The 23,269-nt window shown below is 39.7% G+C and overlaps 1 protein-coding gene and 1 long non-coding RNA gene across 2 annotated transcripts; one reads left to right on the top strand and one right to left on the bottom strand.

Moving 5' to 3' along the window:
- Positions 1-1,374: 1,374 nt before the first annotated feature.
- Positions 1,375-14,689, top strand: ubxn7 (UBX domain protein 7). Its single transcript, XM_085139672.1, has 11 exons — positions 1,375-1,505; positions 5,977-6,130; positions 6,439-6,503; positions 6,636-6,701; positions 6,849-6,961; positions 9,141-9,287; positions 10,205-10,295; positions 10,776-10,906; positions 11,237-11,744; positions 13,468-13,547; positions 13,681-14,689. Exons 1-11 carry the CDS (start codon positions 1,400-1,402, stop codon positions 13,840-13,842), a joined length of 1,623 nt encoding a protein of 540 aa, XP_084995798.1. The 5' UTR covers positions 1,375-1,399; the 3' UTR covers positions 13,843-14,689.
- On the bottom strand, positions 13,680-22,963 carry LOC146497762 (uncharacterized). Its single transcript, XR_014870514.1, has 6 exons — positions 22,689-22,963; positions 22,534-22,580; positions 21,730-21,789; positions 21,448-21,473; positions 20,159-21,057; positions 13,680-16,675 (listed from the first exon to the last, which is right to left on the bottom strand). It is a non-coding gene; the product is annotated as an uncharacterized LOC146497762 (long non-coding RNA).
- Between the last annotated feature and the right edge of the window lie 306 nt (positions 22,964-23,269).

Here is a 23,269-nt window from a genome sequence, read left to right as displayed (position 1 = left end):
TTGCATATGAAACGTTGGCCATGTTTATTAGCAGTATTTGTCTTTTTGTATGCATTATGTATGTATCTGACAATAAGGAAAAGCATAATGAATTTCTTTTAAGTTAAAGTTAATGGACTTTGACTTTAAACAAAACTTAATTCCTTGAAAATCTAGATACACTCGGCTGCCACTTCATTAGTTACACCTTAAGATACACCTTGTTAGTTCCCTGTTTTCTTTCAGAACTGCCTTAGTTATTTGTGATTCAGATTCAACATGATGCTCAAAACATCCTTTAGAGATTTTGGTCCATATTGACATGACAGCATCACACAGTTGCTGCAGATTTGTCACCTGCACATCCGTGATGTTAATCTCTACTTCCACCACATTTCAAAGGTGCTCTATTGGATTGAGATTTGGTGACTGTGTACGCAGTTTGAACAGAGTGAACTTATTGTCATATTCAAGAAACCAATATGAGGTGATCTAAGCTCTAGTCTTCTATTGTTCAACTTGCCTGTAGGAACTCTTTTCTGAAAGTAGTGGCACCCGGTGTGGTCTTCTGCTGCTGTGGCTCATCTGCTTTAAGGTTTGACGTATTGTTTATTTAGAGATGCTGAAAGAAGTTTGGTTTGTCACCTCTGACCTGTGGTATCAACATGGCATTTTCACTCAGAGAACTGCTGCTCAATGGATATTTTCTGTTTTTTCCAAACCATACTCTATAAACCCTAGAGATGGTTATGTAGGAAAATCCTAGCAGATCAGCACCTTCTTAAATATTCAGACCGGCCCGTCTAGCACCAACGACTATCCCATTTCTTGCCCATTCTGATGGTTGGTTTAATCTTCAGCAGGTAATCTTGACTTTGTCTACATGTCTAAATATGCTGAGTTGCTGCTATGGTATTGCTATTGGCTGATTTTGGTATTTGCATTGGCAAGCAGTTGAACAGGTGTACATAATGAAGTGACCTGTGAGTGTAGATGAGTGTAGATATGTTTACTGAATTATGACCAGGTAAATTATGTATGAAATATAGCCGTCTACACACAACATTATCATATGAATAACTCTGCGTCTACAGCACAGAAATTGTAACTAGCCGGTCTCAGTGTCTGAATATGAATTAAAGAAAAGTTTATATTTTTAGCAAAATAGCAGGAAAATAAAGATAAATTTGATTAACTTTTATTACTAATGTAAAAGGGTATAATATAATATAATATAATATAATATAATATATTGTACTGTATAAAAACTGTATAAAATTCCAACACGTATTTTTTACGTAATAAGCCATCACCGGTAATTGACTTTAGATCATTAAAACTACATGACCCAGAATGCAGCACTATTGTTACGCATGGGGTACGCGTCGCGCCGGGCAGGGGAAAAATTACGACTTTGCGCATGCGCCTCATCTATGTTGTTGTTTGTGGCGGTAAGATGGCGGCGCTCGGAGATACCTCAGCTCCGGGGGTGAACGGGTTAATACAACAATTCACAGCAATAACAGGTAAAAATAACATTTTAATTAGCGTTTATTTCACTCAGTGGATTTTTGTGCTCATATAGGAACACTTCCCTCGCCGGGTAAATCTTGAAATCCGTGCGCAGATGAGAAAACGGGCGTTAAGTGTTGCTCTTGCTCCTGCGCTGCCAGTGGTTTGCAGAGGGGAAAAAGCACAGGCAGTTATCAGCTAAACTCAAGTGAAAGACTCGGAAAATGAACCTTAAAGCCGCCAGCTTTGAAACTTATTTTTAATCATCACTTAGAAATATCTGCTTTTCTTATTAGTGCTCGTTAAAGACACAATCTCGCTAACCTAGAGCGGTTTGTATGCTCTTTTTTTGCGTGGCGTGTTGCTCGATAATGTGGAATGGAGGTCGGCTGTTCAACATTTCCCTTCTTCATCACCACCAGCCAGACTTCATGTTGTTGCTGTCACTATGCCTCTGATTGTGGCCCCAGACACTATTTATTGGTCACAACCTGAGGACTCCGAGTGTCAGCGCATATACTATCTATAGTTTATCAGCACTTTGACACAGTGGACGGTGTTTTTTAAGTTATTAAGCGGCAAAGAAGAGGGAGACTCTGTTAAGGGGCTGCTACTTTATACGGACATGCGCAGTACAGACCAGAATTTCATCGTCGCCCCGCGGCACTCCGCTTATAAATCAGGTTCATTCAGATGTGGAGTGTCCACTGTCACGACGTTGTGGACCCTCGCCATGTGTGTTATAAAGGCTTTTTGCATTGTTCAGGGTTTTTTTCCCCGCACATTTCCGTTTATTTACCAAACATCGCGTGGTATATGCGGAGCATTTCCGCCCACTAAACCTTTTCTGAACTGAAACTGAACTATCATGCGGTTGTTGGACTTTAACTCTTTTCACTATAGTGATAAAGCGTTAGTTTAAGATGTGCTTTATTTGTCCTAAAAGTTGGGGAAACTCAGTTAAACAAGTAAAGCATTTTTTCCCCATTTAAAATCAAAATAAATATAAAAGGTAAAATAAACGTGTCCATTGTCAAAGTGACATGTGGTTGCTTCTGTGACCACATATACGGAAAAACAAGTAATCAAATACTAAGATATTCCCAAGTTACTAAGTACTACTAGACTATGTTGTCACAGGATAATAAATAACATTTAATCCCTTGAGTGAATGAAACACGTGTGTATGTACTCATAATGTTTAGTGAGCTGGTTATAACTTTACTTTGGGCCTTATGTGGAACAGTTATAGCATAACACAGTGAAGTTTGAACATTTAAGAATTTTTAATGAGGTCAGTGTTGCTGTTTGCCACCCTCTGTGCTTTGCTTTCACCCAGTTATATGATTTTATTCATACTGCTGACAGTGTTGTGAAATTATTGGTAAGGTTTGCATAAAGCAGAAAAAAAGACTTAATCCAGTGTAATAGAAAAGAAAAAGCGGACAAAAGGTTCACTGTCACGAGTTTGATGTGATGCTGGTGACACCTTGGTGCATTGGTTAGTACCGCTTTGGAATCCATCCTTGGTACTTCAGCTTCCTCTAATAGTTCAAAGACATGCTTGTTTAATGGTGATACTAAATTAGCTCTAGGTGTGAATGTGATGGTGAATGTGCCCTGCCTTTCTATGAAACTTGGGATAGGCTCCAGCCTTATGTGACCTCACAAGTGGAAGATGGATACCTAGACTGTGATATACCACTCTCAGAAAAACACGAGCATTGTAATATAGCAAGTAGGGATTGAGGAAAAAATTGATAGAGCGATGATGATATTTTGTGTAGTGATGTTGTGTGAATACAGGGACACAAAATATTGATATGGTATTAAACAAGTTTAAATACCCTGGGAATACTGCAAACAAGGGGGCTGATCTAATGCACCATCATCCCGAGATAACATTAGCCAAGCAAAATTAAACTAAATCAACTGAACTGAAAACACTGGTGACACTTAGCTTGACAAAGCAACTACCTAATTCACAGTTAATGGCTAACTCAAATGAGTAAAAATAGGACAGCGGCTTCCTTGTATATAAAAATAATCGGCTGTATTTAATATTTTTCTATACTGTGACCACAACTTGTGCTAACTAAATGTTTATGGCATTGGTGATTGCACGGGTTGCCTGATAGGTGGTAACTTTTCTGCAAACAGTAACAGTCTCACCTGGACTGACTGCAGTCAGCTTCAGAGAGATTGTTGGAAGTTTACAAATAATTGCGTCTAATTTATTCTTGTAGACCGATTGCTAACATGTTGCCATCGGTCTGAATGAGTCGTGAGCACAGCTCGAGGAGGACTGAACTGGCTGCTCACTGGTTGTAGTCTGGTAATATTTCTCACCCCAACTGGTTGCAGCAGATGGCCGCCTGGTTCTGCTGGAGGTTTCTTCCTGTTAAAAGGGAGTTTTTCTTTCCCACTGTCGCCAAAGTGCTTGCTCATAGGGGGTCATATGATTGTTGGGTTTTTCTCTGTATGTATTGTTGTAGGGTCTGCCTTACAGTATGAAACACCTTGAGTCAACTGTTTTTGTGATATATTAATAAATTCAATTAAAGTTGAATTATGAACAGGAAGGTTGTTGAGTGTAACTGTTAAATGTTAATTTCTGTGTATATACACAGCAACAGATATGTGATTTTCAACAAATTGTCACAGGTAATTGCTGCATTAACCAAAATAGACTGCATTTAGTTAACAACTTGACCCCAATTATTCGCAGACCAATAGCAGACTTATGGCGACATTTATGGCAGTTTTTAGTGACAGTGTTGGTTTGCTTGACCGTCTTTTATAGCAAAAAATATTTAAAAAAAAAAATGTTTTATCACACTAATGTAATTAGGGCCTGGCCAATAAAGTTGTTGTTTTTTTTTGTTTTTTTTTTAGCACAGATACCAATATTTGATTTTCAGCCAATATTTTGTTTTGTTTAGGCAGTCAAAACAAAAAAATATTTGTGATGTGTGGTTATTTATGATTCTCTACTAACATAATATGACAATGCATTTTAAAAATAAACTTTTATTGTCATGAGAAGTGGTAGATTGCTCCTTGTACCCTCCCAACTCTGCTTAGATTAGCAGGTTGTTGTTGTTTGCGGTGATTCAAAATTGAGTTGCCATTAGAAAAAAAGCCGAGTACCCTCTAGTGGGCAAACTATGCAACGTCAACACTCCTAACTAGGGATGGGTATCGTTTAGGTTTTATCTGATACCGGTGCCAAACCGGTACTTTTGAAACGGTGCCGGTGCTTAAACGGTGCTCAAACCGGTGCTTAAAGAATGGAGAACACAAAATTGGTCCAAAAACCTCTCATGTTCAGCTGTTTTTTTTGTAAAAAGATAACAATGTTAGCCTTTTCTGCAGCTATAGGGCATATATGGTATCACTCTTGGCTGGAAGCAGTGCTTAAACAATGGAAAAAACAAAAACTTTGTCCAAAAACCTCTCATGTTTAACTGTTTCCCACTTTTTATTTGGTCATTTTAGCCTTTTTGGCCAGGGTGAAGGGAGTATCTGCCATCAAACAAGAAGACAGCCGCATGTAGCTATGATGATGTTTGCTAGTTCACCTTACATGCATTAATGTAATAACGTGGTTAGCCTACTCAACGTAAATTATACACGAACAACATTAAGCTACTCACGCAGAGAAGAACGGCTGCTGCTGCCATCATCATCCTCATCATTTCTGCTACACTGGCAGGGCTAGGGGCCAGGACTCTACTCTTCAGCTTTTTGGGGGATGTTGCTAACTCTTCGTCCGATAACAGGCACCACACCTGCAGTAGATGCGCTCGGTGTGAGGTCTCGCAGCAAGCTATCAAATACGGCGCATTTTTCGGCTTTTAAAAAAAACGCTATGCGTCGCCAGGTGTTTCATCGGATTTCAGGTGTTACCTCCTTTCCACAGTATCACCTTAAAGCACTTGTTGCAGGCTGCTGAGTTTGCATCTTTTGCTGTGAAGTACAGCAAGACTTTTGACCGCTTCGCCTTGGGCATTTTTAACCTGTAGCTCTGCTCTAAAAGAACGTACGTACCTGGACCCGCCTACTATCCCCGGAAACGTAAAATGATTGGCTAGAATTCAAAGTGTATCACATCTCAGGAAAAAAAAGCACCGAAATAAAGCACCAAAATGTGCGCTGCTTTTTGGTCTGGTTACTACCGTTTATATCAGAACCGGTGCCATCATGGCACCGGATACCGGTACCCATCCCTACTCCTAACACGGTGGAAGTGCATTTTGTTCATTTTGACTTTATTAATTTTTATTTATCAGCATCTATGAGATTTCCAATACGGATATGTTAGCAAATACCTTTTAGCTACTGTTTGAAAATATCGGTCAGCTGATATTTGGCTCTAAAATACAATGTGCCACTATGAAATTCTCAATGTTATTTGTTAATCTGTAAACATTTGTGAACGCATTGTGCTCATGGTTAGTGCCTAAATATCTAACTCTCTTCCAGGGGCCACAGAGAGCGTAGGAAAACATATGCTGGAAGCATGCAACAACAACCTGGAGATGGCAGTGACCATGTTCCTAGATGGAGGCGGGATTGCAGAGGAGCCCAGCACCAGCTCCAGTTCTGCAGCGTCAAGCAGCAGAGCGCCCTCTACAGAGTAAGCTGTGACTTTTCTCCACAAGCCTAGGTCAGACAAACGTAAAACAAAATCCACAGAGTTAGTTTGTCTGTTTTGGTCATGTTTTATTTCAAAAATGGAAACTTCTCTAATTTTCTGCTGATTGTTTATCCAAGCTTAGAATCTGTGTTTACCACAAGCTGACATGAGACGAAAAATAGCATTCATTTCATTGCTTCCTTATCATACTAAATGTTGATTGTTTGTAATATGATTACAGATCTTTTACAGCTGATTGCTTTTCTACATAAATAACTCTGTATATGTTGCCTTCATGCCTTCCTCAGTGAAGTGCGGGCTCCAATTCCTCAGAAGCAGGACATATTGGTGGAACCAGAACCCCTTTTTGGAGGTATGTTGTTGCTTTTATTTGTCAGTCCTGCTTAAGGCAAAGAAATCTTGATGTAAACTGCCAGCTGTCTGTAAAGATGATGATGAGTTTTTTATTTGTTTACTTATTCATTTTTTTATTACATACATTCAGTGCCAAAGCGAAGAAGACCTGCTCGATCAATATTTGATGGTTTCCGAGACTTTCAGACGGAAACAAGTGAGTATTTTCCAAAATGTACAAGTTAAAGCAAATCAAATGTGGTAGTGCTGTTTCCTAACAATCACCATTCAAAGTCTGTCTCATATTTCTGTTGTGGCATCTTAACTTCCAGTAATGGCCGAATGAATGTTTTTCTGTTCCTAGTCCGCCAGGAACAGGAGCTGCGTAACGGTGGAACAGTGGATAAGAAACTGAGCACCCTGGCAGACCTTTTCCGTCCTCCCATTGAGCTCATGCACAAAGGCAGCTTTGAGACGGTGAGGAGTCACTCACAGGACACTGTACCCCACACCTTTATTCAGCCTGTGTGAACTTTCAGCCAAATTTTAGATGATGACTGAGTAGGTAGATGGTGAAAACCTGCAATGTCATGCTTCCTTGCTTGTGATCAGACACCGCTAATGCAAAAACCTGTTCCCAAAAAAAGTTGGGAGGACTAAAATTTGTGTAAAAGCAGATTGCAATAATTTGGCATAACACAAATTTGACTGTTTGTAGTGGAAGAAACAACATCAAATGCTTAAAATCAGAAATTTTCTCATCTTCTGGAAAGGACACACTATGTTTTTCTCACTAGTTTGACTCCTTTGAAGGGGCAGTTACTTCAAAACAGCATGACCCCCACCTAAGGAAACACTGAGAAATGCTAGATGATATATACAGGTTTTAGGCCAAAATATGCCACCATTAAGGGGACTTTCCTTTTTCTAACTTTAGTGAGTTGGTGCCAAAAATAGATATTTAAAATGACTTAGAATATGTACCAGTATCATTTCCTAAATGTAGGCCGATATAAACAAAGACAGTAGAATTTTTAGCATAGTTTCAAAGAAAAATTAGATTTGATAAAAGTTCGACTTTATTTGACCTTGGAGAAGAGATCAGAGGTCAAAGTAACGTGATATTGAGAATCCCAAAAGATCATTTCTTACCAGTAAGAAACCTAGGTCGTGTCCAAATTCATGTGCTGCATCCTCCTGAGGACCTGGCATTCGTGGTCTACGTGGGCTGGGTCCTCAGAAGGTCGCGTAGGTCGGAAGTAAACGGCTGTGAAATTGGACGGTCTAGCCTTCAGATTTGCGTCACCGCTGTCTCGGTGGAGTCTAATTAACTGTCTGCTCCTTGCTATCTAAAATATAACAGGACACTGGTGTAAATTCTCGACCATCTCACACTTCTGTTTAATCAGTTTTCTGTTTGACGTTTATTCAGCTGTGTGAAAACCAAGGAGGAAGCCACCCGGGGGAATTAATAAAGTTTTATTTTATCTAATCTAATAACTTTAATTTCAGCCAAACCAGATTTACTCGCGAACAAATAAAACACTGAAAAAAGCCAAAAATAACATTTTTAGGTTATCTAAGTGACTTATATATTATGTTTAACCTGAGTAGCGAAAGACCATGGTGATCTAAAAATGATGTGCCGGGAGTTTGCCGTTCTCGGTGGCTCTAGTGACCTAGCGGCTTAGCTCCCAGTTAGCTATCGAGCTGGTGGATAACAGACGTCTCTGAAAACATCGGACAACTTTTGCAAATATGTGATATCTTGATAAAGCGAGCCGATATTTGAAGTTTACACAGCTACATTCTCCCCTGAAAATATGTTAAAAGTTTATTTTGTGACCCAGAAAGAGTAATAAGAATAATATTAAAAACTTAGTAGCGGCCGCCATTGTTGAAAACTGGAATTGGCAGGGCCGCGCTATGAATTCTGGTATATGGTGGGCCACGATAGATACACCCAACCCATCCTTCAAATTCGGGGAAAAGGAGGACACATTTGTCGGCTGCATTCGGAGGAGTCTACGAATTTGGACGGCCTTCGTCACGTCGCTGTGACGCAATTGGCCTACAAATGCGGCCTCAGGAGGGTGCAGCCCATGAATTTGGACACCCCCATAGTTTTAAATGTCTCTATATAGAATTATTATCACTTTGACCTTCAGATCATTCTATTGACCTTGAAGGAGAGGTCAGAGGTCAAATGTGACATATTTTAAATCTTTATAAACTATTTTCTATATGTTGACATTATTTACCACAATATTCAGAGTCACAGTCACTAAGTCAATAGATTGTTAACGCGACCCCACCCCTAATTTTTTTCATCAGAATTCATACAAAAAAATTCAATAAAAATTTCATGTACACACAGAATTACACATAACGACACACAAGAATGAAGTGAACAGAATTTTTCGCTTTCAGCATTTGATTTGTAGTCTTTGAACTATTTCCAGTTGAAATTAAGGTTTCAGTTCATTGTAAATAATCCTTTTTCTTAGTTAATTTTATTATTTGTTCTCCACCAAGCAAAAGATATGTTTTGCGTTTAAATCAAAACTTGCAGACTTAATGATTTCCATCATAAAGTACATTTGTCTTTGTAAATTGTGAATTCCCTCTAATTACATGTCTTTCTTTACGTTTATAGGCTAAAGACTGTGGACAGATGGAAAACAAATGGCTAATGATCAACATACAAAATGTTCAGGACTTTGCCTGCCAGTGTCTGAACAGAGATGTGTGGAGTAATGATTCAGTGAAGACCATCATCAGAGAACACTTCATATTCTGGCAGGTATGAGGTTTTAAGAGCGCAGTGTGGTGTTTTCTATGATGCATGGCGTTATTCGTAAGGGAATTTATTTAGTCCATCCATCCATCTACAATTTGGTAGTTAGGTGTTAGCACCATCATCTCACAGCAAGAAGGTCCTGGGTTTGAATCCATTGGGTAGCTCAGGCCTTTCTGCATGCAGTTTGTATGTTCTCCTTGTGTGTGTGGGTTTCCTCTGGGTACTTGCTCCTACAGAACAAAGACATGCATTTATAAAGTTTGGGTTTTTTGTTCTACACAGGATATAAAATGCTTTTTTAAACCTGTAGGATATACTTCTATCATGCATGTTATATTTTTCCCGTGGATGGACAAAATTTAACAATGGTATAACTTCAATTGCAGCTCAGTGTGTAGCAGTGCCGCAATCAACACCTCTGGTTTATGCTATCAGAGCACTTAAATACCACCCTAATTCTTGCAACGAATACAGCAAGCCAAGCCAAAAAGTATATCAAGCCTACATGTTCACTACAATAACGAGCAGATGTGCCTGCTTCCAAGCAGTTGAGACCGTCATACACTTCTGCTGTGTGTAGGTGTCACTGCAGTCACATGCTGCTTATAGCAGATGGCAAACAACTGGCTCGTTCGTGGGTGGAACGAGACAACTGCTGGCATGTCATATTGTAAGATGTAGATTATAGTCTTTAGAAAATGCAGTACTCATTGATCAAAGGTGTTTAAATTCTGTTTCGTGTTTAAAATTGCCATCAGGTGAATTAACTCTGAATTGGATAAGTGGAAGAAAATGGGTGGATGATGGAGAGTTGGGGAGGGAGGTACTTTTCCAAAGCAGTCCACCCGTCTTTGCATTATGCAGTGTGGGCACACTTTAAGTCCAGTTTATATTCTATTGTTCATTTTCTTCCTCTGCAGGTATATCATGATAGTGAAGAGGGACAAAGATACATCCAGTTCTATAAGCTGAACAAGTTTCCCTACATTTCGATCCTGGATCCACGCACAGGTGAGTGTTTGTGGAAGGCTGATTGATGATGAGGGTTTGCTGATGTACGAACACACTCACACCATTGAGTTGTTTCCAGCTGATCAAGAAAACAAACAAATAAGTGACTTACTGGCAAGATAAAAGTACAGCTCTTACTCTGAGAGGCTTACAAAAGCAGTTTTTATTATAAATGCACAGGAAGATGATGTCTGCATGAATAATTTTTGTAAGACGTGAATAGTGTTATGAAAAATAATTTAAATGTCAGTAGTCTTCAAGAAGCTTGAATAACAGTGTTTATATCAGGAAATTGGGTTGAAGCAATACTAAAGCGACACAATTGGATATTATGTCACAATAAACTGTGTAAATCTGCAGTGTTGATCCAAACTGATGTGTGTGTCTCTTTCTCTTTTCTTATAATTAAATACTTAATTATTTCCTGCTTTTGGTGGCTGTTATTATTGACCGGTTCTGTTCAAACCATGTTCACATTAGGTCAAAAAATGGTGGAGTGGAACCAGCTGGATGTGGCGTCGTTCCTGGAGCAGGCAACTGGCTTCCTGGCAGAGCACGGGCAGCTCGACGGGCCGTCCTGCCACGCACCTCCTGCCAAACGAGCTCGCTCTGTGGGTCTCTCATCTCATGTGTCACCTCTAATTCCCTCTATGTTTTTGCTCTAATAAGAGCTCCTCGCTCCTGCTGTGGCTCTGTTGGAATTTCCTCAGTCACACCTCTGATCAGTTTTAGAGGCATCTGGGATGTTTGTTAGGATTTTGCATCAGAGCTTCAGGGTTTGGATAAATGTCATGCTATGATCAGTATCAGCATATTTTAGTGCTGTGATATTTGATGTTGTCAGTGTCACGCAGCCATCCATATTGTTAAAAGTCTTTGTGTTGCTTTACTCAGATCTTTGTTACTTCTTTAAAACAATTGTACACTATTTTATCTTTTAGGAAAGTTTAATCGATGCCAGTGAAGACAGTCAGTTGGAGGCAGCAATCCGAGCTTCTCTACAAGAGACCCACTACGAGTCCTCAAATGTCCCCGAACCCCCCGATTCTCCTCGATCAGACGATGAATCGGACGCAGAGCCTTTCTCTGACAGCGAAGGGCCTTTCTCTGTTGACGGCTCAGACAGCGAGACGCCAGCACCCCATGAAGAAAAAAGTTCGACCGGCAAACACACTGCGACCCCCTCTGCAGCCACTGCAGCCCAGCAGCGTCTTCATCCTGATAGCTCCACTTCTTCCTACAGAAAATCACCGTACAAAGAAAACAACCACAGTCACAAGAAAGAGGAGAGCAAAAAGAACCACCTGGAGCCCTCGGCTCCCGGGCCTCGTCATCACCAGCCTGATTCAGACTCTGGTGGGAATCACTGCGCCCCACTACCTGAAAGCGCAGGAACTTCAAAGATCAGCACCACCACAACCTGCGATGTGGACTGTCCTGAGGACAATGGTACGACAAATGAAAAGTATTTTAGGTTTCATGAGTGTGCGTGTGTGTGTGTCTATATGTCTGTTTTCGATGCAACCATAATAAGGTGAGCAGCAAGTTTGCTTTAAAAAAACAGTCTAAAGTCTAAAGGCCTTTGCGGACGTGCAAAGTCTTTCCGAATATTTTGTGCACTAAAAGTTAATTTTAGGGCTCATCAATTCTTCTGTGTCAACTTATTTCACTGCATGAATTTGTGACTTTTATTCACATTTGGAAAAATAAACAGATCTGCCCAGACAGACTACTGCACTGTAGTTCAAAGTGCATCAATACTGAATATACAATGATATGGAAATCGTAAAATAATGCTGTTTAGCCACAGACACACCCGGAGCTAGACACTGCTCCGGGTCAATCAGCTCTCTGAAATTATTTCTCCTTCTCCTCAGTTGTGGTTCCAACTCTTTCAAAAACAGCTCAAACTGTCCCGCTGACATCCTGAAATATATACAGAAGCAGTCGTGATGCTGCTTCAGCTCCTTGATCAAACCATGAAATTGTCCCTACTACTGTCTTCTCATTATGAATTTGATGATGTTCGTGTTTAGAAACATCAGGACCATCATCATCATCGCTTGATGTTGATGTCATCTTTTTCACGTCACTTTTTTTTTTCAGGCGAATTTTCTGCAAACTGCAATGCTTTCGGTGTGCATCTGCGTTACACCACAAGTTTGGATCCAAAAAATTTGCTTTTTTTCAACGTGCTCAGGGTATTAAAGCCTTAAGGTGTCTTAAGAGCCCACTTATGCCAACACATAAGTGGGTGCTGCTGGACTGACTCCTTTTAGATCAATGATGGCCGTGAAGTCAGTCCTAGTCAGCTGAATGTAGACAGACCCTTAATCCCACTGTACTATGTGGTCCCTTTGGCTGGATTTAGCATTAGTTTTATTGCTGGAGTGTGTGTGAAGATTTCAATCGAAATGTGTACCATATATGACCAGTGAAGACTGGTACTAAGCACTAGATTTTCTGACGGTTTCTACAGTCATATCCCTTGCAGAATGTGGTGGTTGTGTGTTGTTTTTACTTGGCGGGACCCAAGTGATAAGTATGTTAGTGGTTTCACTCGTCTTGTCTAAGGACAGTCTTGTGTAATATCTGTGTGCAGGTACCTTCTAGTGGTTGTAGTTCTGTAGAGCATAGACAGAAAAAGCAATGAATGTAGCTTCTGTGACATCACCTATTGTTTAGTAAAGTCTTGTCATAAAACCTCAAGCCGAGCATTTTTCCCCGTTGCCACCCTCACCGCCACTCCACTAGTACGTATACTGACGTCTCTACTGACAGCTTAATAGTTTGAAAGCGGAGCGTGACAAGGCTGCTATAGAACTGAGTCGGAGGAGTCGCCCTCTGCTGACCATTAAATAGAAAGCAAGTTTAAGGCAATTTATATTGGCTTCGCTTTTCAGAACCTCTAGGCCAGCCTCCTCCATACTGTCTATGGAAGTATCTGTTAGAGTAGCGATTCCTCTGTTTGTGCTTAGGACATATTAAGAAATCTAAACACAATCCCTCAGCTGGGCACACAGTCGTAGCTGTTAATTCAAATATCAATCCATTGTTTATCTATGTGATGTGTGTTTTTTATGCTTTTTGACCAGTGTGTTCTGGCATTTTTAAGTATAGTGGCTTTTCAGTTCTGACAGCATCATCTTAGAAACTGTTTTGTTTTTAATAGGTCCGAAAGCCAGGTTGATGCTCCGCTACCCTGATGGACAGAGAGAGCAAATTTCATTGTCTTCTAAAGCAAAACTTTTGGTGAGTGAACCCCAAAATCGCTGATATTCAAGTAAAATAAACAGTAGTACATGTTTATAATGCCTAATAAACATGGCAACATTTTTTTAAATCTTTTTTTCCCCTACCTTCCAAATTATACTCTCTCTTTAAGGCCCTGGTAAGACACGTCCAGTCTAAGGGTTATCCTAACGAACGCTTCGAACTCGTCACCAACTTCCCCAGAAGGAAGCTCGCCCACTTGGACTATGACATCACACTGCAGGAGGCAGGGCTGTGTCCACAGGAGACTGTATTTGTGCAGGAGAGGAACTAGCCTTCCAGACACACTCACTTTTCGCTTGTCTGTATCTCTGGTAGACCTCACCCTTTCACCAATGATGTGGGATGATGTTACTGGCCTTGATCCCATAACCTTTTGTTCTGGAGGTGGCCCTGGTTTTTGCCAAGACAGATAAGGGTGGATGGGCTACTTTCACCGCCACTCCACTAGTCCGAATACTGACGTCTCTACTGACAGCCTAATACCTTTGTAGTGCTCTACAATTGGCCAGTAAGGTTTAATGGATGCCAGCAGTCTTTAATGTTTTTAATAAACTATATACTCTGCTCTGAGGCAAGCCTCATTTAGCTTTCAACACTGAGGCATATCAGAACAGAATATATATCATATAGCTCGTCTTCAATTAAAAAATGAAAAAAGATGAAAAAAAAACACAAATAATAGATCACTAATTGATGATGGGCCACAAGGGACTTGTACAAAGAGACTTTTACCTCTCAGAAAGGACATTAAATCAGTCAGAGTTTATTTTCTAGCTCTTCTTGTTATTTTCTCTACCTGGGACAGGTAAAGGGAGGCTCATTCTTGTTTATTTTGACCCAAATTCGGTCTCTCACTTGGTCATTGTTGAAACAGTTGTAATCATTTGGAAGGCAGGGGCGCTAAGAGGCCAGGTCCAAAAATTACAAAGTCGTGAAAATGTGTCTTTTGATACTGAAGGGAATGAATAAAAGGTGGTACATCTCATCGGTCACACCTACACTGTACAGAGATGGCTTAGAGAGACTGATATTTCAATGTAGTCATTGTTTCCTTTCTTTTTTTATATGCTGCCAAGAAAATATGCTGATGTTGAAATATAACCACCAGAAAACAAAAAGAGAGGTTCTGCTTCATCTTTTTTTAAATTATTATTATTATTTTGAATCGTTTGTGTGGCTTTAATTTAAAGTTAAAACCCCAAACACTTGAACAGCTAACAGAGTAAATAACTTCAGATTCAGCTGGAACTACTGAGAACACAAAGGTGTAGTGCACCTCACTTTTAAGCGTTTTTAGTGTGTCCATACTACGTTTTGACATGTTTTATTCCTGGAGCCTCGGTGAAACCAGTGAGAGTATTTTACATCTTATGTGTAATGTACACTTCTCAAAAAAATGACAGGAACACTTGATCATCACAGTATAACACAGATGGTTAAACTTCAGGGGTTTTCAGTTGGTAACCACAGCTCCCAATGGGGATCCATTCCACCTGGTTTGGTCCAAATGAAGTGACAACAGCTGCACTGGACAGGCAACTCCCCCCTGCGCAGGGAAGGCCACAGACTATTGCTCCTGACTGATTTCCCTCTAGTTCTCCTTTTTGGAAGTGCCCTTGCCAAAAGTGGCAGCATGAAATGATACCAGTTAGTCCAGCTCTTCTGTGATACCATATGCAAACAGGAAGTTCAAGGTTTTCTGTCTCCTAGTACAGCCTTGAAGGTGTAGATGGGTTATTGCACAAGGAGAACTAGACAGAGCCACAGAGGGGGCATCAGCTCAGCAGCAGGACTGGTATCTGGTTCTTGATGCGAGAAGGAACTGGAGGAGCACTGCCAAAGCCCTACAAAATGACTTTCACTGGAATACTTGAGCATGTTTCTGATAGAAACACTACCTGAGGGTGGCATGAATGCCCAGCAGTTTTTAGTAGGACGTGTGCTCACAGTACAGCACCGAGCCGCTCAATTGGTGATGGCCTGACAACACCAGAGCTTGCAGGTTAGCCACTGGTGCCCTGTTCTCTTCACAGATGAGAGCAGACCACCTTTAAACAACATGAAAGAGTCTGAAGACGTTGTGGTGAATGTTTTCTGCAACATTATCTAGTATGACAGGTTGGGCAGTGGTGGTCTCAAGTGGGATTTCCTTGCATAGAGACCTCCATGTTTTAGCCAACAGCTGTTGGGTATAGAGATGAAAACTTTACATCTTTTGCTGGTGCACAGTGATGCCTTGCCTCGTGTGGGCAGTGTGTAGCCATAGTGGTAAAGGCATAGGTATCATGGCCCTAGAACAATATTTATGAGTCCCACAGATTATCTAGTACCTCACTTATGCTCTGATCCAGGATCTGGGAGAAGATGAACCAGGGCATCATCCACTGTCTGACCAGGAGCGTACCCAGATGTCTGAAGTGCATGGAGGCACATTGAGGCTGTAAACATTACTGAGCCAGATTAGTCTGATCACTCTGATTTAAATTTATAACTTTTTTGGTGTGATTTGATGATTTTGGTTTCCACTGGCCTTTGTTACATAATTTTGTTCTCAGCAAATTACAGTGTGTATCAGTAAAGACTTTCAGCCTGAATATTTTGTCATCAAGACCCAATGTGTGATTTAAGTGTTCCTGTAATTTTTTTAAATTTTATTTTATTTTTTTGGAGCGGTGTATTTAGATTTTTTTTGTGCTGAGGCTGTTAAAGACTTTTCTGTGTGTCTGTTCAGACTGAGCAGGTTTGTGTTTCTTAATATGGACAGATGGTGGTGATAACGTACCTTAAATACCAACAAGTCCCCGAACACAGGTGAAAAGACCACTAAGACCAAAAAGACACTGACACCAATATTTTATAAGCAGTGTTTTAAGTTTTAACTGTTCAGATTAAAAAAAAAAAAAGTTTTAGGAAGTATCTTGATGCATTCTCAATCATCAAGGTAAGTAAATCTCCAAAAGTTGATTCTGTTCATCTGGATGTAGCGTTTCGTCACTTGGAGTCATGCACGTGTTAACTGGTGCAGGGGTTTCTGTGGTGGAGTATGAGCTGTTCCCTTCCCAGAGATTTTTCTGTGTTTAGGTTTTTCACTCAGGCGTCCAGTCCTGGAAGAAAAGAGGTGATGTTTCTTAAAAATGTTACAGTGATCTATGTCAGTGGTAACAATCATAAGGCCTTGGGACTAGAAGCAGCCCAGCAAAGATCCACTATCTGGTCCACTGGAAGACGTTGGAAAATATGAAGGAGGGCATGAATTTTGGACTTTTAGATGGATTTATTAGATTTAGATTTTATTCATTTTTCTAAATATAAAGTCTCCATGGCCATTCATAAAACGCCAAAGTAATTAAGAGACAAATAAACAATTAAATGACAGAAAAGTTCCATCAGCTATTTAAAAAAATTGTTGTTTTTTAAAGTGTGTTTACAAAAAAACAACAAAAAAGCATTTTCTTTGAATTGACAGAAGCTTTGTTTTGTAATTAGAGCACAGTCTGAGCTACCAGACGTTGTCTAATTTTGCGTATTTATTTCTTGCAGTTTAAGCCCAAACAACATTTCTTTAACATAAAGAAAAACTAAGATATACTGTTGAAATTACATGGCTGCTTTTATTAAGACATCACAGCCAAGTGTGTAGTTAAACTTCTTTTTATTAACTGAAATGGGAGTTTCACTGGTCCGAATAAAAAATGGGCTGTATGTGCTGCAAATTGAATGTTGGCTTCAAATTTTGTCCAATCAATCAAAACATCTTTCTTGACAAATAAGAAATCTCACAGTTAATACAAGACTTGATGCTCCTGCATCACTGGCGTCAACTCTTTGTGTGACAGGCATTATTTCCAGTTTGATGGGTTGACATATTGTTTGTCACACCCACCTAGAAGCAGTTGTCTGGTCTTTTTAAACTAATGTGTGACCACTGCTGTGACTCATAGATCAGAATGAGATCTTTCCAAAAGAAAAATCCCTGGACAACACCTTAAAATTGTTATTAACAGTGCCTGCTGTGGGGCGCAATGGTCAGAAGTGAAAGAGTACAGTGTGCAGCTGTGCAAACAGATGAGGAGTCTTGAGTCTGTTTCACTCCCCTCGCTGTGTGGATAATACAGTATGAGACAATCATTCTTTCACCCCCTGCTTTTTGTGTAAAGGACAAGGGTGAATAAACACAGGAGGGGGAAGGGAAATTTTATCGCTGACTAAAACAGAACAGCTAAACCCATTTCCCCCCACGGAAAATCGTTAAGCCCATCAGAAGTTTCGCAAGTCTGAGATTACTGTGTGTTCCAAAGTCACATCTTCAGAGCAGGAAACTCTTTAAAACTGATGCATTTTCTTTTTCACTTGGTCAGTCAGTCAGAGAAATTGTGTTTTTCCCCTGCTGAATTTCTGGTACCTCCAAATAAAGAAGGAGCAACAGTTTAAAAGCTCACATCGAGTAGCAATGACCTAAATTAATTTCACACTGAAGCCGAGTTGATTAATCGGTGCTGAAATTTTAATGACACAGCAAGACAGCAGCCCTCAGGCTTTGTTTGTTCAAAGGGTTTGTCTGTTGCATAAAAGGCCGATTACCTCTTAGCTCATTCTCAGAACAAATCAATAACAGTTAATAAACAGTGAGCCATTTTTGGGTTGAGTTTAGACATAAAGTTCAGTTTGGACATCACATGAACCAGTACTCAGACTGGGATTTTAGTCTTCTGTGTCCCCTGGGGAGCTTTTTTAGAGTTTGAAAACTTTATAGGAGCTCCAGTGAAGATGCTGTTCCTTAGGAGATGCTTGTTCCTTAGGAGTCCCAATTTTATGACCTCCATGGAGTACCCACTTATATTTATGCATATTTGGAGAGTTTTTAGACTCTTGCAGGTTTTGCACATTGTCTTTTGTACTCTTAATGAAATGGATTTAACTCAATCAACAAAAAAGTTACAAGTTACTACAACTTGACTGAAATCCATTAAGTATTGCTCATAACAGGAAGAGATGCAAATCAGCTCATATAAGATCCTTGCATGTAATTGTGTATCCCAGAATGAAAACCTAGCATGGAGGTTCAGTGGCTTTTCTGTAGACCTGCAATAGATTGTGTAAAAACACACATCCTGGGGAAAGTATATGAATATCTGAAAATGCCCAGGAGCAAAAAGAAGCAAGGTACCACCATAAATCTTTCAATAACTGGCCACCAGTTTCCCAAAACACACCTGAGTAACTCACTTCAGCATGATCCTCCAGTCTTCCTATCATTTCTCTACAGGTTAACCATGACATCATCTGCCCTCAGACTTGAGTGAAATCCAGATCTTTTGCCAAGTATATCATGAAATGATGAGGGAACAGGCCTCAACTTGCCATAAAAGTGCCTGTGAGTCTTAAAATCACTCTGAAAACGGGGATCTGTTTAGAAAAATCGCTGAAATTCCTAAACATCTTGATTGTTTATTTAAACTCCAGTGTGGTGACATTGCCCAAAAACTCCTGGAGTTGACTGTATGACAGGAATAATTCAGAATGACGGCTGTTCAGGTCTCAGAGAAGCAGCTCTGAATATGTCTCCTTCCACTTTAATGTCGATCTCTACTGAAGGTGCAATTAAAGTCACCATTTCTATCAGTGACGTAATAACAGTATGAATAACTGAGGAGCCCGGTGTCTCTGATTCCTGATGGAGGAGTTGGATGTTTTTCTGCAAACTGACACTTTCTGAAAGTGTACTCATGTGTGGGCATCAAGATGAATCACTCCTGGCTCGTGTGTCACAGTTAACTCCAGTGTTGCCTCTCACTCAAACGCCTGCCTTGAACACGCCTTCACATCTTACAGTAGCACACAGCATTTCACCTGCACCTGAAGGGGTTATTGCATGCACAGTGGAACAAAACCTTAAAAACAAAGATGACCATAAAAAAGAAAACAAAGCATCTGCTCTTGAAGCTCACCTGTTTATGCAGACTACAGTACTTTGTTATTCCCCAGCTCTGTGTACTCTAGAAGAACAGCCATGGATGATAAGCTTATCTCCTCTGACTAAGCACAGTGAGAATGACTTAGCGAACAATAATCTCTGATACGCAGTCCTTCGCAATAATCCTACACTTCAGAAAGTTCAATCACAAAGCTACAAAGACAAATAATGGTGTTCAAATTCATGTTCACAGCCACATATAAATATATAGAACTGTGTGACGATTTTATTTGGTTCTGTTTTCTGATCGTATAACAAGAAACAGTCCTGCCTGCAAAAGCAGGACAGGTATGTTACGGGATTGTCAGGTGTGTTATCAAGCACCTCAAAGTCCTTTAAAAATGGGACTGACAGCAATAATCTTTGATTTTTTTTTATAGAGTAAATGTTTAACTCTAGCATGTGTGGCAGGAGTTAACCACCATGATGAATTAATTTCTGTTAGGATTAATAAAGTTTTGTAGAATCAAATGAAAGACAATTCATGGCCCAAGCAGTTCTGAGTGAAGTGTCAGCAAAGATTAACAAAAGCACAACATTCAGATTGAACGGCAGACTCACAAGACAGATAACGAGGGCTAAAATCATTCAAGATCAATTCCAGACTACATACCTCAGATGCCCACAACACTCATTTGTATTTCTTCTGGTTCATCTGAGTTCTTTAGGTTCATAACACAAAACAGGGCAAGAAAATAAACAACCTTTGAAACAAATACCCTGTTGGGTCTGTGTTTCCACAAGCCCCGCTAATTCTAGAGACTTATTCATCATGAAGAAAACAAGAAGAAGACAGTCGATCAATCGATCACTTGCGCAAGGGAGGCCTGTGTCCACCACGAAAATGACCCCGACTCTGACCTCCTCCTGCTGCCTTTTTATTGAGAGACAGTTCACACAAAACACGTCATAGCAAAGCAACGCCCACTTGGTTCTAAGACAATGCATTGTATGTATATGTGTGAACTTCTGTATCTAAGTAAGAATGTGTGTGTGTGTGTCTCAGACCTCCTGCTGACCAAAGGGTCATATAACATAAAAGCAGGAGGAACATCCCTGGTCATAAACAGGGTAGTCTCCCCCACACCCAATTTATGGTTCACCCTAGATAACACAGTGAAGCCATACAAAGGGGAGGAAGTTTACCAACATCAAACAGACCTTCACAAGGATGTGCCTGTGATAAAAACACTACTGCCCCCCCACTCAGAACCTCAAGAATCTGGGGAGGGGAAGACAGAAAGAATTCCTTTCACAAAGTTAAAACAATGTACAAATGGTAAACATAAAAATGACAAATATTTAACAATTCACTCTGACATACCCCATCAGATCAGCTGCATGAGCAATATTTGTCCAGTGTATACCTAATCGAAACACACTGCGCAATAGAAAGAGATGCTTATACACAGAAATGATTAACCTGGACTCCTGTGTCTCCTCCTGGGATTTAGTCCTACAATTAATACAATCATTCCACAAAAACTGAATGGCACCCTGGCGCTACTTGGACTCCGACCCTCTCTGTATCACTGAGTGATGGATTTTCTTACAAGGAGGCCGTCACAACACCACCTCCTCCTCCACCAGTCAAACACTACAGCCCCCTTCCCCCGGCTGTGTCCTGACCCTGTTTTTGCTGTGTCACAAAGCTGGAGTATGATGGTTCAGCTGGACGTATGGGGCAATCATGATGCCAAGTTTGCATAAAACATAAAAACTCATGTACTGTGGGCAGGAAGTGAAGGAAGTGAAGACCTGGAGAGAAGAAGAACTACAAAACCTCACAAATGCTTACCATACATGCACAAACACAGCCAAAGAAAGACAGTCAACCAGTGCCAGGTTCCTGCCATGCATCTCCCACAGATGTCCAGTGAAGTGCGCTCTGAGCATCATGACCCACATCATCACACTGTTTCGTCCTGCTGATTAGAATGGGAAGTAGTCATGATTTATTAAAATAAAGTTAAATACAAAATTATAATAACGATAAATGTAACTGATAATCTAAAGCACAGAAATATGTTTTTTATCAGCGTATTACAACTATTTGATAAGGTACAACTTTATTTGGCAGGAGATCAGTTTCTACTTCATAGATAAGTCTATAAAGTAAGCTTATCTTGATTTTTGAGGACTTTAATCTCTCAAAATAAAGACTTGTGTAATCTGCAGACTCACCTTTGGACACATTTCAGTTTTGCTAGTTTATCTTCCAAGTCACACATTTGTGCTGATTACCTGAAAAAAAATAAACATTTTGCAAGCTGTACTTTCCCTGCTTGTATCATTTAGCGGTACTTCCTGCAAGCCCACTCAAAGGTCAACATAACACCTTAAAAATGTGCACTCAAACTTTCCCTACTCAGAACTGTCCTCTTTGTGGAATGAGTTTATTTTAGATGTAAACATTTCTCAATACTCAGGGGTATCATATTGATTTCTCAGCTGATGGTGAATAATACTGTATCAGAGACCCTGATAAGATGGCTGGACTAATTCTTCATGTTGTAAAGTAAATTTAACCATAGCAATATTAATACTTGCAATCACCTATTCCACAATTATGTGTTATTATATCTAGAGCTGGGAGCAAAATCTGCATAAATATTTCTTCCCTCCTATTTTGATTTTTCTTTTTTTTAAAAAAAAGGAAGATGCATGGAAGAGATGTGCTTTTTGTTCCGATGATCAATTTTATTCATGGCTGGTCCAATTTCAAAGTTGGATGCATCCAACCTTTATCTTTACTCATCATCTTCACTGGACCTTATTCTGTTATTAAAAAATCATTATTTTAGGTTTCCTATTGTTCCTTTAAGTTTTACCTGCTTCAGCCAAGTAAGACATTTAAAGTTGCACACGGACACAGCAGCACTGAACAAAAACTGCATGAATAAAAATGAATTTGGATAACAAAACACTGCAGAAGCAAGAAAGAAAAGCAGATGATGCAAAATAAAAAATAGATCCGTTTTCACTTACACGGGCTTTGGCTGTGGATGCAGGATGGTGTGCAGTCCTCTGCAGAGCTGTAAAAATGAGATTAATTAGTTAACAATAATAATATTTTGTTTTGATTACTTCATTGTGAGTGGTAAATTAATATTATGTCTCCTAATTCCAGAAATACTAAGTACTTTCTAGATACAGCAAATATTCTTCTTATTATTATCCAATATTAAAGGATGGTGTACTACAGTAATGTTGCTACATTAAGTATTAAATCCATCCAGAATCACGTTTTGGATTTTCCAAAGTTACACCACCGAACATGCGTCATTAACCATGAACTGTATTATGAGCGGTATTATGTGATATCTCTACATTTGATGGCAAGAATAAAGGAAGCGGTCTTATTGGTCAAATGTGCAAATCAGCATGAACCTTAGAGCTTGCATTAGGTAATATTGACTCTGTAAACACAGCTCCCAAGTGGGTCACACAAACTGCAACTTTTCCAAGTAAAAAAAAAGAAAAGAAAAGTTTGCAGGTTCTGATTTTAGAGGCTGAATAATTATGAATATTGAATGAAACTTTTATGCCACTTCTGGATACAGAATAAAGACAATTATATTAAATTAATATACACATATATATACATTTTATACATTTTCTCAAGAAATACAATATTTTGTGTGCTATATAATGTCTGGTGGCATTTATACTTCTATTCCACGTGTTTACTAAAAAATTCAAATATTTTACAGATGTTTCTACA

Source organism: Neolamprologus multifasciatus, chromosome 18 (genome assembly GCF_963576455.1).
Source record: "Neolamprologus multifasciatus chromosome 18, fNeoMul1.2, whole genome shotgun sequence".
Taxonomy (NCBI): Eukaryota; Metazoa; Chordata; class Actinopteri; order Cichliformes; family Cichlidae; genus Neolamprologus; species Neolamprologus multifasciatus.
Note: the sequence above shows the minus strand (reverse complement) of the source record. Positions and strands in the feature narration are given on the sequence as shown.

Excerpts from the sequence above, each read along its gene's own strand:
- ubxn7 (XM_085139672.1), top strand. The coding sequence starts at position 1,400 with ATGCGCCTCATCTATGTTGTTGTTTGTGGCGGTAAGATGGCGGCGCTC. Across the intron at positions 6,962-9,140 it reads ACAAAGGCAGCTTTGAGACG|GCTAAAGACTGTGGACAGAT; the intron begins GTGAGGAGTCAC and ends TTACGTTTATAG. Across the intron at positions 13,548-13,680 it reads CTTCTAAAGCAAAACTTTTG|GCCCTGGTAAGACACGTCCA; the intron begins GTGAGTGAACCC and ends TCTCTCTTTAAG.